Source organism: Anabrus simplex, chromosome X (genome assembly GCF_040414725.1).
Source record: "Anabrus simplex isolate iqAnaSimp1 chromosome X, ASM4041472v1, whole genome shotgun sequence".
Classification (NCBI taxonomy): domain Eukaryota; kingdom Metazoa; phylum Arthropoda; class Insecta; order Orthoptera; family Tettigoniidae; genus Anabrus; species Anabrus simplex.
In genome coordinates, this window is record NC_090279.1 from 156,331,362 (window position 1) to 156,344,311 (window position 12,950).

The 12,950-nt window shown below is 44.0% G+C and overlaps 1 protein-coding gene across 1 annotated transcript in view; it reads right to left on the bottom strand.

Moving 5' to 3' along the window:
* Positions 1–9,016, bottom strand: part of LOC136886024 (fucose mutarotase) — a 71,720-nt gene extending 62,704 nt beyond the window's left edge. Inside the window, exon 1 of the mRNA XM_067158737.2 lies at positions 8,861–9,016. Coding sequence (XP_067014838.2) covers positions 8,861–8,945 — 85 coding nt within the window. The 5' untranslated portion in view covers positions 8,946–9,016. The remainder of the gene's footprint in view (positions 1–8,860) is intronic.
* Positions 9,017–12,950: the final 3,934 nt, after the last annotated feature.

The window sequence follows — 12,950 nt, forward strand, 5'->3', positions numbered from 1 at the left end:
GGTTTACAACTGTAACCATGGCGCCCAAACATTACATAGAGAAATGGGGAACCATGGAATGTTAATTGTTTCTATTTGCGTGGCAATTTGCGGGCAAGCCACAAATAGTTTATTTAATATTCATGTGTCCCAAGATAATAACTTTCATCTCCCCAAGTGTTTTAGAAGAGGTGGAACAGTTACAGACTGCTGGCTTTCGGCACAATCCGCCATTAATACCAAGTCGTCAGCACAGGCCAAGCAGCTTACAACATTTTCACCTAACTGAACCCCTCCCTGCCACTTAATACCATTCAGCAGATGATCTACAGAAACTATGAACAATAAAGGTAAAATATTACAGCCTTGCCTAACCCCTGTAAGTACCTTGAACCAAGAACTCATTCTACTGTCAATTCTCACTGCAGCCCAATTGTCAACACAAATACCTTAGATTGGTTTTAATAATAATAATAATAATAATAATAATAATAATAATAATAATAATAATAATAATAATAATAATAATAATAATAATAATAATAATGCATTTTCCGCAGTCAATACAAGCTAGTATAAATAAAAACTAAGGTCGTAAAATTAAATTATTCACTTAATATAAGTATTAAGTAAACCTGTGTAACTACTACTATTACTACTACTACTACTACTGAACGTTTTCATTCCTCCCCTGAAGGGGGAGGCGGGCCTCTTAGACGATGACGCCGTCTCTCAGGCCGGAAGATTTGTTACGGTGAAGGAGATGTGCGGAGAAAGTGAGGGGGTGGGCGGACGTGGCCTACACTACGAACTGTCCCGGCATTCGCCTTAGTGCAGGAGAATGGAAAACCACGGAAAACCATTCTCAGGACAGCCGACAGGTGGAGCCAGGCGTGAAGTCCGGCACTGTGCCCCAGGCCCGTCTCCCGAATGCAGAGGCGTAGAGCCGTGGCCAACTTTCCTCTGCTCGGTTGGCCAGTCAAAGTACAAAGCTGCTGTTCGACCACGGGCAAGCCGTGGCCTCTTAAGGAACGAAACCCAAGGGTCGAAACCCACTCTGCATCTACCGACGCCTGTGTAAATTAAAAGAGGAGAGTAAATGAAATGCACTTATGGATAACTAGCGTGTACCTGCAGCTTCGCCCACGTTTATTAATTCAACCGTTAGATGTGTTTCAACTATCTATTTTAAAGCAAAATAAAAATTACACTGCCTGACAAAAAAAGTTAAGCACCCAGAAGGAGTGGTGCAGTATTATCCAATTCCGGTATACACGCATACCAATGAAATGGCGTATGGCTTTTAGTGCCGGGAGTGTCCGAGGACATGTTCGGCTCGCCAGATGCAGGTCTTTTGATTTGACACCCGTAGGTGACCTGCGCGTCGTGATGAGGATGAAATGATGATGAAGACGACACATACACCCAGCCCCCGTGCCAGCGAAATTAACCAATTAAGGTTAAAATTCCCGACCCTGCCGGGAATCGAACCCGGGACCCCTGTGACCAAAGGCCAGCACGCTAACCATTTAGCCATGGAGCCGGACCACGCATACCAATGATGTGTGAGTAAATGATCGGATGTACAAAGATCTGCAATGTGTAGAACGCCCACCAGAGTGCATTGAAGCGAGCTCGATAGCTGCAGTCGCTTAAGTGCGGCCAGTGTCCAGTATTCAGCAGATAGTGGGTTCGAACCCCACTGTCGGCAGCCCTGAATATGGTTTTCCGTGGTTTCCCATTTTCACACCAGGCAAATGCTGGGGCTGTAACTTAATTAAGGCCACGGCCGCTTCCTTCCCATTCCTAGGCCTTTCCCATCCCATCGTCGCCATAAGACATATCTGTGTCGGTGCGACGTAAAACAACTAGCAAAAAAAAAAAAAAGTGCATTGATGATGGCACCGTCCTGTAGATAAGTTGTTACCCTACCACTCAACTGCTATGAGTACGATACGAAGCACCCGCGATGTCTCGCAGACGCGTTAAACTGCGTTTACCCTAAGCTCAATTTCCTCGCGAAATAATTTCGCGGGGGAATTGAGCCTAGTGTAGACGCTCCCTCACCCCTGAGTAATTGCGGAGTGAGGACCCTCGCTGCGAGCCGGAGCTCAGTCGTTTTTCTTGTCCGCGCATCAAACAGTCTCGCTCATCGAATTTCGCTCAGTGTTAACGTGGTCCCCATAGTTGCGCGAGGGATGAATCAAGAACAGTGCTTGCAGCTCATCGAGCTCTACAAAAATCGAGATTCTATGTGAAATCCGAAAAACAAAAACTATTTCAATCGCAATCAAAGAGAAGATGCGTGGAAGGAAATTAGTTCTCAACTAAACTTCCCTATTTCTACAGTGAAAGCGAAGATGAAAGCGCTACTGGGATCACATAGAAGCGAAAGAGCGAAAGAAAATAAGAGCAGAGTCACTGGCTTAGGTAAGCAATTACTATTGGTTTATAATGCAAAATGGTGTCATTTCATTACTTTTTGAACCTACCGGTACCTATTTCAACTTCATGACACATTTATGACACTAATCTACTATATGATGAGGAAATATTGTAGCGGTTGAAGGGACAAAACAAGTTTCATGTTGGCTGCAAAACCAGAACTGAAGCTTTCAGGATTGTCGAAGGCGGCTCGCCTCACTCGCGCTATTTTTCGCTCTGAATTGCGCTCTGTTTTGGGTAGTGGGAAGTTTCATTCGAAGCGAGTAAGTTTCGCCCGAGCACCTTTCGCGAGGAAGTTTCGCTAGTGTGAACGCAGCTTAAGACAGCCTATCCACCAACTGGACAGAGGCCGCAGTGTGGGACTGCATGAGGCTGGTTGGTCGTATCCTGCAATTGCCAGGCATGTGCGCCATTCAGATGTCACAGTGGCGCGATGTTGGACTCAATGGGTACATGAGGGCACCCAATCACCTCGTGCAGGTTCGGTTCAACCAAGAAACACCACCCCGAAGGAGGACCGTCGTATGGTGCGCCAAGCATTGCGGGATCTCATAACTTCGGCACCCACCATCCGCCAACTTGTTCTGGAGACTCTATAACATCCTGTGAGTTCCCGCAGCGTCTCGACGACTCGCATCCGCCGAATTGGGGTCCTGCCGTCCCATGCGTTGTTTGCCATTGACACCAGAACACCAACGGTATATACGAAGGGATGATTTGAATCCGCGGAATGAATGCTACTTCTCCCGCGGCATGTCCAGTCGTGATAGTGGCTTCAATAAACATTCGGCATCAGTTTCTTGACTGAGAGTCGCGTTCCATAGCAGGTGGTGGTGATGGTGGTAGTGATTATTGTTTTAGGAGGAAGTACAAAAGAGGAAGTAAATAACAAAATGAGATTCTCTCATGAATGCTGCCCAATTATAATTGGATGGAAAAATCTTCCTCGTTGATGAAAGCACTGCTATGAGTGTTGAGTGAGGAGTGATCCACCTGGCATGTTCTTACCATAAGTTGTAAGTATACAGTTTCCTTTTATAGTACTAAGTATTGCAGTTAACACATGCACTCACATACAGTATCTACCTTATAAAATTGATAATAATTCGCCAGTGGCTTAAGGCGTTTGGTGAGAAATATTTCAAGCTTCAAAGTTCAGCATGAGTTTAGCAACGAATACGAAACTGAAACATCCGGCTTGAGGTGCATTTGGGCCCCCTTCTATCCGCCTATGTTAAAACTTCCTTTTATTATTATAGAAGAAGAGGACTAGCACACTGCTACTTGTCACGATACAATCCAAATTCAGCAGATGCTTTGTAAGAATGTTGAGGAAGGACATATGAAATATTCCAAATGCAGTCGTTTAATGGAAGGTGTTCTAACTAGGAAATACCACGCGTCAACATATTCATCTCATCCCCAGCCTCTCTCCATAACGTCTGGTACTCAACAGATCTAGAAAAGGCATTCGATAATGTTGATTGGTTTTTAGATTCTGAAGGCGATCGGGATTAAAATATCGAGAAAGAATCATTATCTACAATTTGTACAAAAAACAGTCTGAAATAAGAATCGAAGAATCAAAGGAGTGAGGCCAGGCTACAGTTTGTCCACTCTCCTTTTCAATGTGTGTATAGAACAGATGATAAAGGGAATCAAAGAGGAATTTGGACGACAATTCTCGCAACGACCTCGCTATTGGGCATATCCAATCGCAGTTTTTCCTACTATTTTTGCTCGGCCGGGTTGCTCGTCAACTGTAATTAGCTCCCCGCCGACCTCAAGAAGCAAGTGGCCGAACTCCGCACTGGATGTGTGTCATGTCTACCACAACCACTACAACGACCTCCGCCTTCACCCTTCAATGCCTCCCTCTCACAACTTTAATTTACTCCCATCCCTCCCCAGTAACGTCTTCATCTGTTCCCATGCTACCCACCTCTGAACGCCCCAGTCTTCTACGTAACCCACCTCGCTATTTCCAGCACCAGCGCATCACCGACGCACCAGCCTCAACTGTCGCAACCGCCGCACAGCCGACTTCGTCACCGCCACCACCGCCTCAACCCACAATGTTTAGCTGCGTCATTCGCGGCGTTACCACAACCATCACCGAAGAAGAAGTCTCAGGTGAACTTCAAGCAACAGACGTCCCAGCCCGGCGGGCGTTCCGCATCCTGAACTCATCTGGTCCGACCACCTTAATACGCCTCCATCTACCATCAGAAGACGCAGTCCATCGCCTCATCTCCAGTGGAGCACGCATCTACCGACGTCATCATCCAGTGGAACTCTCTCGCTTCCCTCCTCGACCTTTTTCCAGACGTCCTCGCAGCTGGTCAGCTCATCCTCCCTATCAACCTCGTCACTACGTACGCCCACCACTTCCCGCAACTCGTCCCTTCTTCCACCCAGCTCCACATACAGTTCCCTATTGACTCCTCACAACTTCCCTAAGTCATATCGCTGCAGCCTTCACTCCTTCTACCCACCCACTCTATCTCGCACCTCCCTAGCCACTCTTCCTCCTCCATAACTTTGTAACATCGTTTTCCTATCTTTCTCCTTCATCATACCTCACTCTCACTACACAACACATCTCCCGGCCCGAGAGAGCGCGTCACGCTTTGAGGGGCCCGTCCCGTCCTTCGGGCGGGGAATGAAAACTTATTCGACGGAATTTGGAACAGGAATCACAATCCAAGGAGAGGAAATCAAAACATTGAGATTTGGCGATAATATTGTTATTTTATCTGAGCCTGCAGAAGGTCTGGAGAAGTTACTGACACAGTCATGGAGCACAAGATGAAAATAAGTATAAAACAAAAATAATGGAGTGCAGTCGAATGAAGTCAGGTGATGTAGGAAATATTAGATTTGGAAATGAAGTCTTAGAGGAAGTACAGTCCGCGAAACTGTTAGTGCTATTTCATTTTACGGGGATGAGGAGTAAGGAGGGAGCTATGCCCCGGTTCCGATAATACTTCCAACTGAATGGAAATGAAATCTGAATTGAATCGATAGTATAATCGATCGATATGAATTTTCTAAACCGTCGTTTCCATGTAGGAGTTCTAGGTTGTTCCTGTGATATACCTTGATTTTCCTCACTCATGTTCAAGCTTAACCTATATTTTGACTTTGCTGTGCAAATAACAACAGTATTTAAAGTGTTGCAATTATACCGCCAGATGTCTTAAACGGCGAAGCATAATGGTTTCATATTTTTTGTGTCAGAGGTTGCCAATACGAAACTTGAAGATAATAGAGGTCTACCGATTCAGCACTAGACGGCCGAAATATAACTTAGAGTTTCGCGTACTGTAGATGAATATTGTAGAAAAACTAACGATGACAAAAGTAAGGAGGACGTCAAATGCAGACTAGCACAAGTAAAGGAGGCCTTTCTTAAGAAAATAAGTCTGCTCACTTCGAACACTGATATGGCAATTAGTTATGATGACTTCCGTCTAGAGCGTGGTATTGTACGGAAGTGAAACATGGACGATAACTATTCATTCATACATTTATTGAACATAACAGGCGACTTCGCCCCTAAACATGTTCACATGCAGAGTAAAATAAATAATAAATAATAATAATAATAATAATAATAATAATAATAATAATAATAATAATAATAATAATAAGGATGATAATAATAATAAGAATAATATAGTATTCTTCTAGCAGTGATTAGCTGTAGCAGTCACTCACTCAATGTTCAAACATATTCATCCAGTGACCTTATTGTGCTCTGTACTTGCGTCACATTATTGTTCCTGACCTACAACTAATCAATAAATCAAACAACAACACTCAGCATTTCAGCACTTGCATTCCAGCTAACTTTAAAACAAACAGACCATGCAATCCTGTATCATTACCCAACTCCACATAACTAAGTACTCGGTCCCTATTCCCTAATCATACTATCCCCTTCCCTTATATACATAACTATTCCACCCCCCTATTCCCCTGCCCACCCTCTAACTCACTCTCCTTCATTTTACCCTCGCAGGCCTTTTTTGTCACACATAAATACCTGTTCAATTCACCCCCTTTTTCCCATTGTTTAATAATCCATCTCAGTATTGCGTTCTCATCCCCTCTCCCCAATATTTCCCGATGCTCGGCACTCAATAATCCATGTCTTAACCCCCTCGTTACCTCACAGTCTCTTAGCAAGTGAAAATCATCATTCACATCTCCACAAAGTACACACCTTGTCTTATCCCTCCCCTGTATCCACCCTGTATTCCTTTGCAAACCTAAAAGCCACCACATCATCCCATACCGTTTTGACCTATCGACGTATCTAATATTCAACCCTGCTATCTCCTATATTTTCGTCAAAACAGTCAGCGAGTTTCTTAGTCTGCTTTCCCCCAATAATTTCTGCCTATGGATATCTCTAATTCTCCTTTCCAGTATATTCATCCCTCTCACTTCTGTCTTCGACCAAACCTCCCCCCACAGGTGTCCTAATCCTATCCTCTCCAAATATCCCTTTATTTTTTCTAACCATCCACCCTTATACATGCTCTTACATTGCTGTGCATACGCTGCCTGTAATACCCTCCCACCTTCCTGTCTTTTTAAATTCATCCAGTATCTAACTATTCTTTTCACACCCTCTGATTCCAAATCCTCCCCACACATTAATTCCGCCCCTACATTTGCTGTACACCTCGGTAAGCCCATTACTAACTTAGCAAAACTACTAACAATCCTTCTTAGTTCCTCTCTTTTCTCATCCAGCCCCCAAACTTCTGCACCGTATAATACCCTCCCAAAGATTACCGACCTGAACACGAATAAAGAGATACTGAATCAAATTGGTGAGGGAAGAACGATTTGGCGAAATCTGACCAGAAGAAGAGCGAGGACACATCTTAAATTAGTTCTTGAAGGAAGTGTAGGTGTATGCGGTAAAACGGTCGCGATTGACCAAGGTATGAATATGACAAACAGATTAGAATAGATGTACTAGTTACGTAGAAGTGAAAATGTTAGCACAGGATAGGGTGGCCTGGAGGGCTGATACCCACACAACACCTCAACAGGAAGCAGGGATTAAAGTTTACAGAGGGTGTGGTCGGTGGAATGATTGAAGAGAAGGAGGTGTTTCACAATAATAATATCACGGGAAAAGCAGATCAGTAGTGATCGATTGGTTAGCGTGATTAGCTGTCACCCACAGAGGCCTGGGTTCGAATTCCGGTTCTGCCACGGAATTTGAAAAGTGGTGCGAGGGCTGGAACGGGGTCCACTCAGCCTCGTGAGATCAATTGAGTAGAGGTGGGTTCGACTCCCACCTCAGCCATCCCGGAAGTGGTTTTCCTTGGCTTCCCACTTCTCCTCCAGGCAAATGCCGGGATGGTACCTAACTTAAGGCCACGGCCGCATCCTTCCCTCTTTCTTATCTATTCCTTCCCATCATCCAATCCCTCAGTCCGGCTCCATGGCTAAATGGTTAGCGTGCTGGCCTTTGATCACAGGGGTCCCGGGTTCAATTCCCTGCAGGGACGGGAATTTTAACCATCATTGGTTAATTTCGCTGGCACGGGGGCTGGGTGTATGTGTCGTCTTCATCATCATTTCATCCTCATCATGACGCGCAGGTCGCCTACAAGTGTCAAATCAAAAGACCTGCACCTGGGGAGCCGAACATGTCCTCGGACACTCCCGGCACTAAAAGCCATACGCCATTTCATTTTTTTTCATCCCATCCCTCACAAGGCCCCTGTTCAGTATAGCAAGCGAGGCCGCCTGGGCGAGGTACTGGTCCTCCTTCCCAGTTTCATTCCCACGACCTAATGTCTCACGCTCCAGGACACTACCCTTGAGCCGGTAGAGGTGGGATCCCTCGCTGAGTTCGAGGAGAAAACCAACCCTGCAGGGTAAACCGAATAAGAAAGAAAGAAAGAAAGAAAGAAAGAAAGAAAGAAAGATGATGATGATGCTTGTTGTTTTAAGGGGCGTAACATTGAAGGTCATCGGCCCCAAGAAAGAAAGAAAGAAAGAAAGAAAGAAAGAAAGAAAGAAATAGCCTGTATATTCGGAAAATAATCCTGAACCCTTAGCTGCGATCAAAGTTGGTACAATTTAATCTGCATTTGGAGGGCGCTAACAAAGTAATCGACGGGCGCCGCGTTTGACAAGCCTGGTCTACAGTAAACATATTTATTGTGTGCTGTTTTCTGTTTCAATTTAAAAATACAGTTCAGATGTTCGAGGTAGGGTTTAAACCCGGTAACCATAGCATTTGGGACTGTAAAGGAAATGTCGCTAGGTTTAGCAATCTGTCAGCTATGCGCGACTGTGACCTTGGCAGTGAGTGTTACGTTCAAACCAATGCTAATAGTAGAAGAGACTTCAAAACAACTAAGATTATTATAAATGAATGTCACGTAACGTGTTACCAACTCACCAATCTCGTCGCCGTGGCCCATTGACGACAACACGTGCAGCAGTTCAGGGGAGATGATTGTAGGAATTCCCTTCAGACGACCCATGCTGTCAACAAAACCTGACACTTGTTACGTATGTCCAGACACTCACTGGAAGGCAGTGAAGGAACGAGACGGTTGAGGCGGCTTATACATGCTTGTGGGCAAGGCATTACATCACTGAAGATAACACACTCCGCCTATTAGCATCCTCTGTCATATCTAAAGAATGATGTGTAGCTACTGCAAACTGTACACGTAATTTCAAGGAGGGGCTTGGGCTTAAGGTCATTACTCCTTAAGCTGACCAGAACATAAATAGAGGCAAAAATAACTATTTATATAAATGTCTGATTAAACCTTATCTCGCCGTGGGGTTAGCGGCGCGCAGCTGTGACCTTGCATTCGGGAGATAGTGGGTTTGAACGCCACTGTCGGCAGCCCTGAAGGTGGTTTTCCGTGGTTTCCAGTTTTCACACCAGGCAAATGCTGGGGCTGTATCTCAATTAAGGCCACGGCCGCTTCCTTCCCACTCCAAGGACTTTCCTATCCCACTGTCGACATAAAACCTATCTGTGTCGGTGCAACGTACAGCAAATTGTAGGGAAAAAACAACAACATTATCTGAAAAACCTTGAAGCAGTACCGGGATGAGTGGCTCAGACGGTCGAGGAGCTGGCCTTCCGATCGCAACTTGGCAGCTTCGATCCAGCCTCAGTCCGGTGGTATTTGAACGTGCTCAAATACTGTACGTCAGCCTCGTGTCGGTACATTTACTGGCACGTAAAAAATCTCCTGCGGTACTAAATTCCGGCACCTCGACGTCTCTGAAAACCGTAAAAAACTGGTCCAGGGGACGTAAATCAATTACATTATTATTATTATTATTATTATTATTATTATTATTGTTATTATTATTATTATTATTATTATTATTATTATTATTATTATTATTATTATTATTATTATTATGTGCGTATGGACCCAATGGATCACGCAAAGCTCTAACGATTCTGTTTTCTGAGTTGCTAAACAGCTCTCATCCTTTCTCCGTGGATCCTTTTTCGTTCTTCTGTCCACTTTGCTCCAGTCTTCTTTTTCACTTCGTTCTCTGGTTGCACTTTCCATCCATTAATTTTTTTCCTGTAGAGGTTTCTGTCCGCAGTGTCAGTTGAGTTCATCCGGGCTTTTTCCAGATCCTTTTTCACTTCCAGTACCCATGGAATATTTTTTAGATGTTCTATGTAGGTGAGAATCTTGTGTGTCAGTCTACTTGCAGGCAGTCTGCAAACGTGCCCATAAAATTTCAGACGTCTTTTGCGGATGTCTGCTGCAATGTTGGCAAGCTCTTCTGTCACTTTGCGTGACTTCAGTCTATATCCATCTTCTGTTTTCCGGGGGCCGAGAATTTTCCTCAGGTTTATTCTTTCTTCTTTTAAAATGTTTTCGAGGTCACCTTTCCCATTTAGAGTAAGGGTCTCACTGGCATATAAGACTTCGGGCTTGATTATTATTATTATTATTATTATTATTATTATTATTATTATTATTATTATTATTATTATTATTATTATTATTATTATTAATAATAATAATAATATTGATGATGATGATGATGCTTGTTGTTTTAAGGGGCCTAACATCTAGGTCAGCGGCCCCTGATGGTACGAAATGAGACGAAATGCAATGACAAAATAAAAATCCAAAATCCTCCGCTGATCAGAATTCAAAGCGTAAGGACAAAAAATGAACGGATGGATATGAATTTAAAACAATCAGTGGAGCCGACCCGCAATGCCTCAGTCTCAGAAACTGAAGGAAAACAATAGTAATACTGACCAAGGGACTGCTTCTATAGCTCAATACTGAATCGGTAATGCTTGCAAGCTAAAGGGGTCCAAATTATAGGTTATTAGCCTCTCACAATGGTACTTATCGCTTGGAGAGTAGAACCATGGCATTTGTCATGGTGCGGTACTAATCAAAAGTATCGTAGACTCGCTGTATTCCACACATTATTGTACTACTCACAGGTAATGAAATTCGCACATGTAATACACACCTATGGTGTTTCACACATGGCGGCGCCATTTACAGGCAACGCAAACCTATGGTTTTCATCACATAAGTGTACTAACCACAGGGACTCGTACTATCCCGTGGTGTTCCTCATATAGTGGGTACTAATCACAGGTACCGTAAAAGCCTGACCGCACGGTGCTCCTGATTGCTACTAATCAAAAACCTATTTGGTACCTAACATAGTGGTATTACGCGCAAGTAATAGCGACCCATGATGTTCCCCGCGTGGTGGTACTAATCACAAGTAGTTTCATGGTTCTAATCCAATCATCCCTTGGTCGCCCCTTTTAGTCGCCTCTTACGACAGGCAGGGGATACCGTTTGTGTATTCTTCGTCTGCGTCCTCCACCCGCAGGGGGGGTGTTGTGTTTGGTCCGCGAGAGGTATTTTATTTCCCTCAAGTCCGCCGGCAAGCCGGTTAGGAACCCCTATCCGCCACCTGGGACGCGCCACGTGGGAGTATCACCTCTCCCCGTGCTACGCCAGCGTAGTAGGTTCGTGGATTATTATGATTATATATAATTCGCTGGGGCCATCAAGGACCACGTTAAGTCTTGTTGCATTTGACACTGAACTTGGCCTTCTTTAGAGCCCAAATTTCCCTCATTCTTTGTGAGTGGGCCTGCTTACGCTCCTCTGTCCAAGGGGCACCGTGTCTTCTCTTCGGCTGCTCGTCTCGGTTTAGCCCGTTCGTCAATATTTTCTTGCGGAAGAGATTTCTGTTAAGGGCGTCTTCAGCTGAGATATGTAGCATTTGCAAGTCTTCTTTGGTATTTCTAAACCAGGGAATTGTGGTTTTGGGGTTTGAATAAAAAAAGTGAAAGATTTCTTTAGTTAACTTTCTTCCGTCCATTCTTTTCAGATGACCGTAAAATCGTGCCCGTCTTTTTCTGATTGTGTCGGTAATTTTCTCTATTTTGCTGTAGACTTCCTTGTTGGATCTCTTTTGATGGATTCCATTTCTGTACTTTGATCCCAAGATTCCTCTCACAATTTTGCGTTCTCTTTTCTCCAGTTCTTCAAGGAGTCCTTTGTTGGCATTTAGAGACAGACTACTCTTCAGAACTGTTTCATAGTGACATATCTTGGTGTTTTGGGAAAGGCATTTTTTGTTGTAGATTGTGCGGGATGTTTGGTAGGCTATTTCCAGTTTGCGTACTCGCACCTGAAGTGCTTCTTTGTCCAGTCCATTTTTCATGATGATCTCACCCAGGTATTTGAATTTGTCTACTCGGGTGATGTCCCCGTATTTTGTATGGAGTTTTGGTGGAGCCTCTTTGATGTTAGTCATTACTTCTGTTTTCTCAAACGATATCTGCAAACCAGATTGTTCGGCAATTTCCTTTAAAATTTCAACTTGAACTCTAGCGGTTTCTATGTCGTTTGAGAGAACAGCAATATCATCGGCAAATGCTAAGCAGTCTGTTGCGATCCCCTTGGATTTGGTTCCTATTCTCAATGGACTGTAGTTGGTTTCCTGTAATCTCACCCGCCAGGTTCTGATGATCTTTTCAAGAACACAGTTGAAGAGTATCGGGGATAGCCCATCACCTTGTCGGACTCCTGTTTTGATGTCCAAGGAATGCGAGAGACATCCGTGGAACTTCACCTTGGATTTTGTATCGGTCAGGGTGGCTCTAATTAATGCCAGCAGTTTCAAATCAACTCCAAATTCATTTAAGATGTTTAGCAGGACTTCCCGGTCAATGGAGTCGTACGCTTTCTTAAAGTCCACAAAGACAGACACATACTGCTTTGACCTTAGTGTACAATATCTGATGATTGTTTTGAGATTTTGGATCTGTTCAGCTGTTGAGCGACCTTTCCTGAACCCTCCTTGGTATTCACCTATTTGATGTTCGACTTGTGCTTCCAAACGCTTCAGGATGGCAAGTGATAGAATTTTGTAAGTCACGGGTAGCAAAGATATTCCTCTGTAGTTGTTGATGTTCTTCATGCTGCCTTTTTTGTGTAATGGATGGATCAAAG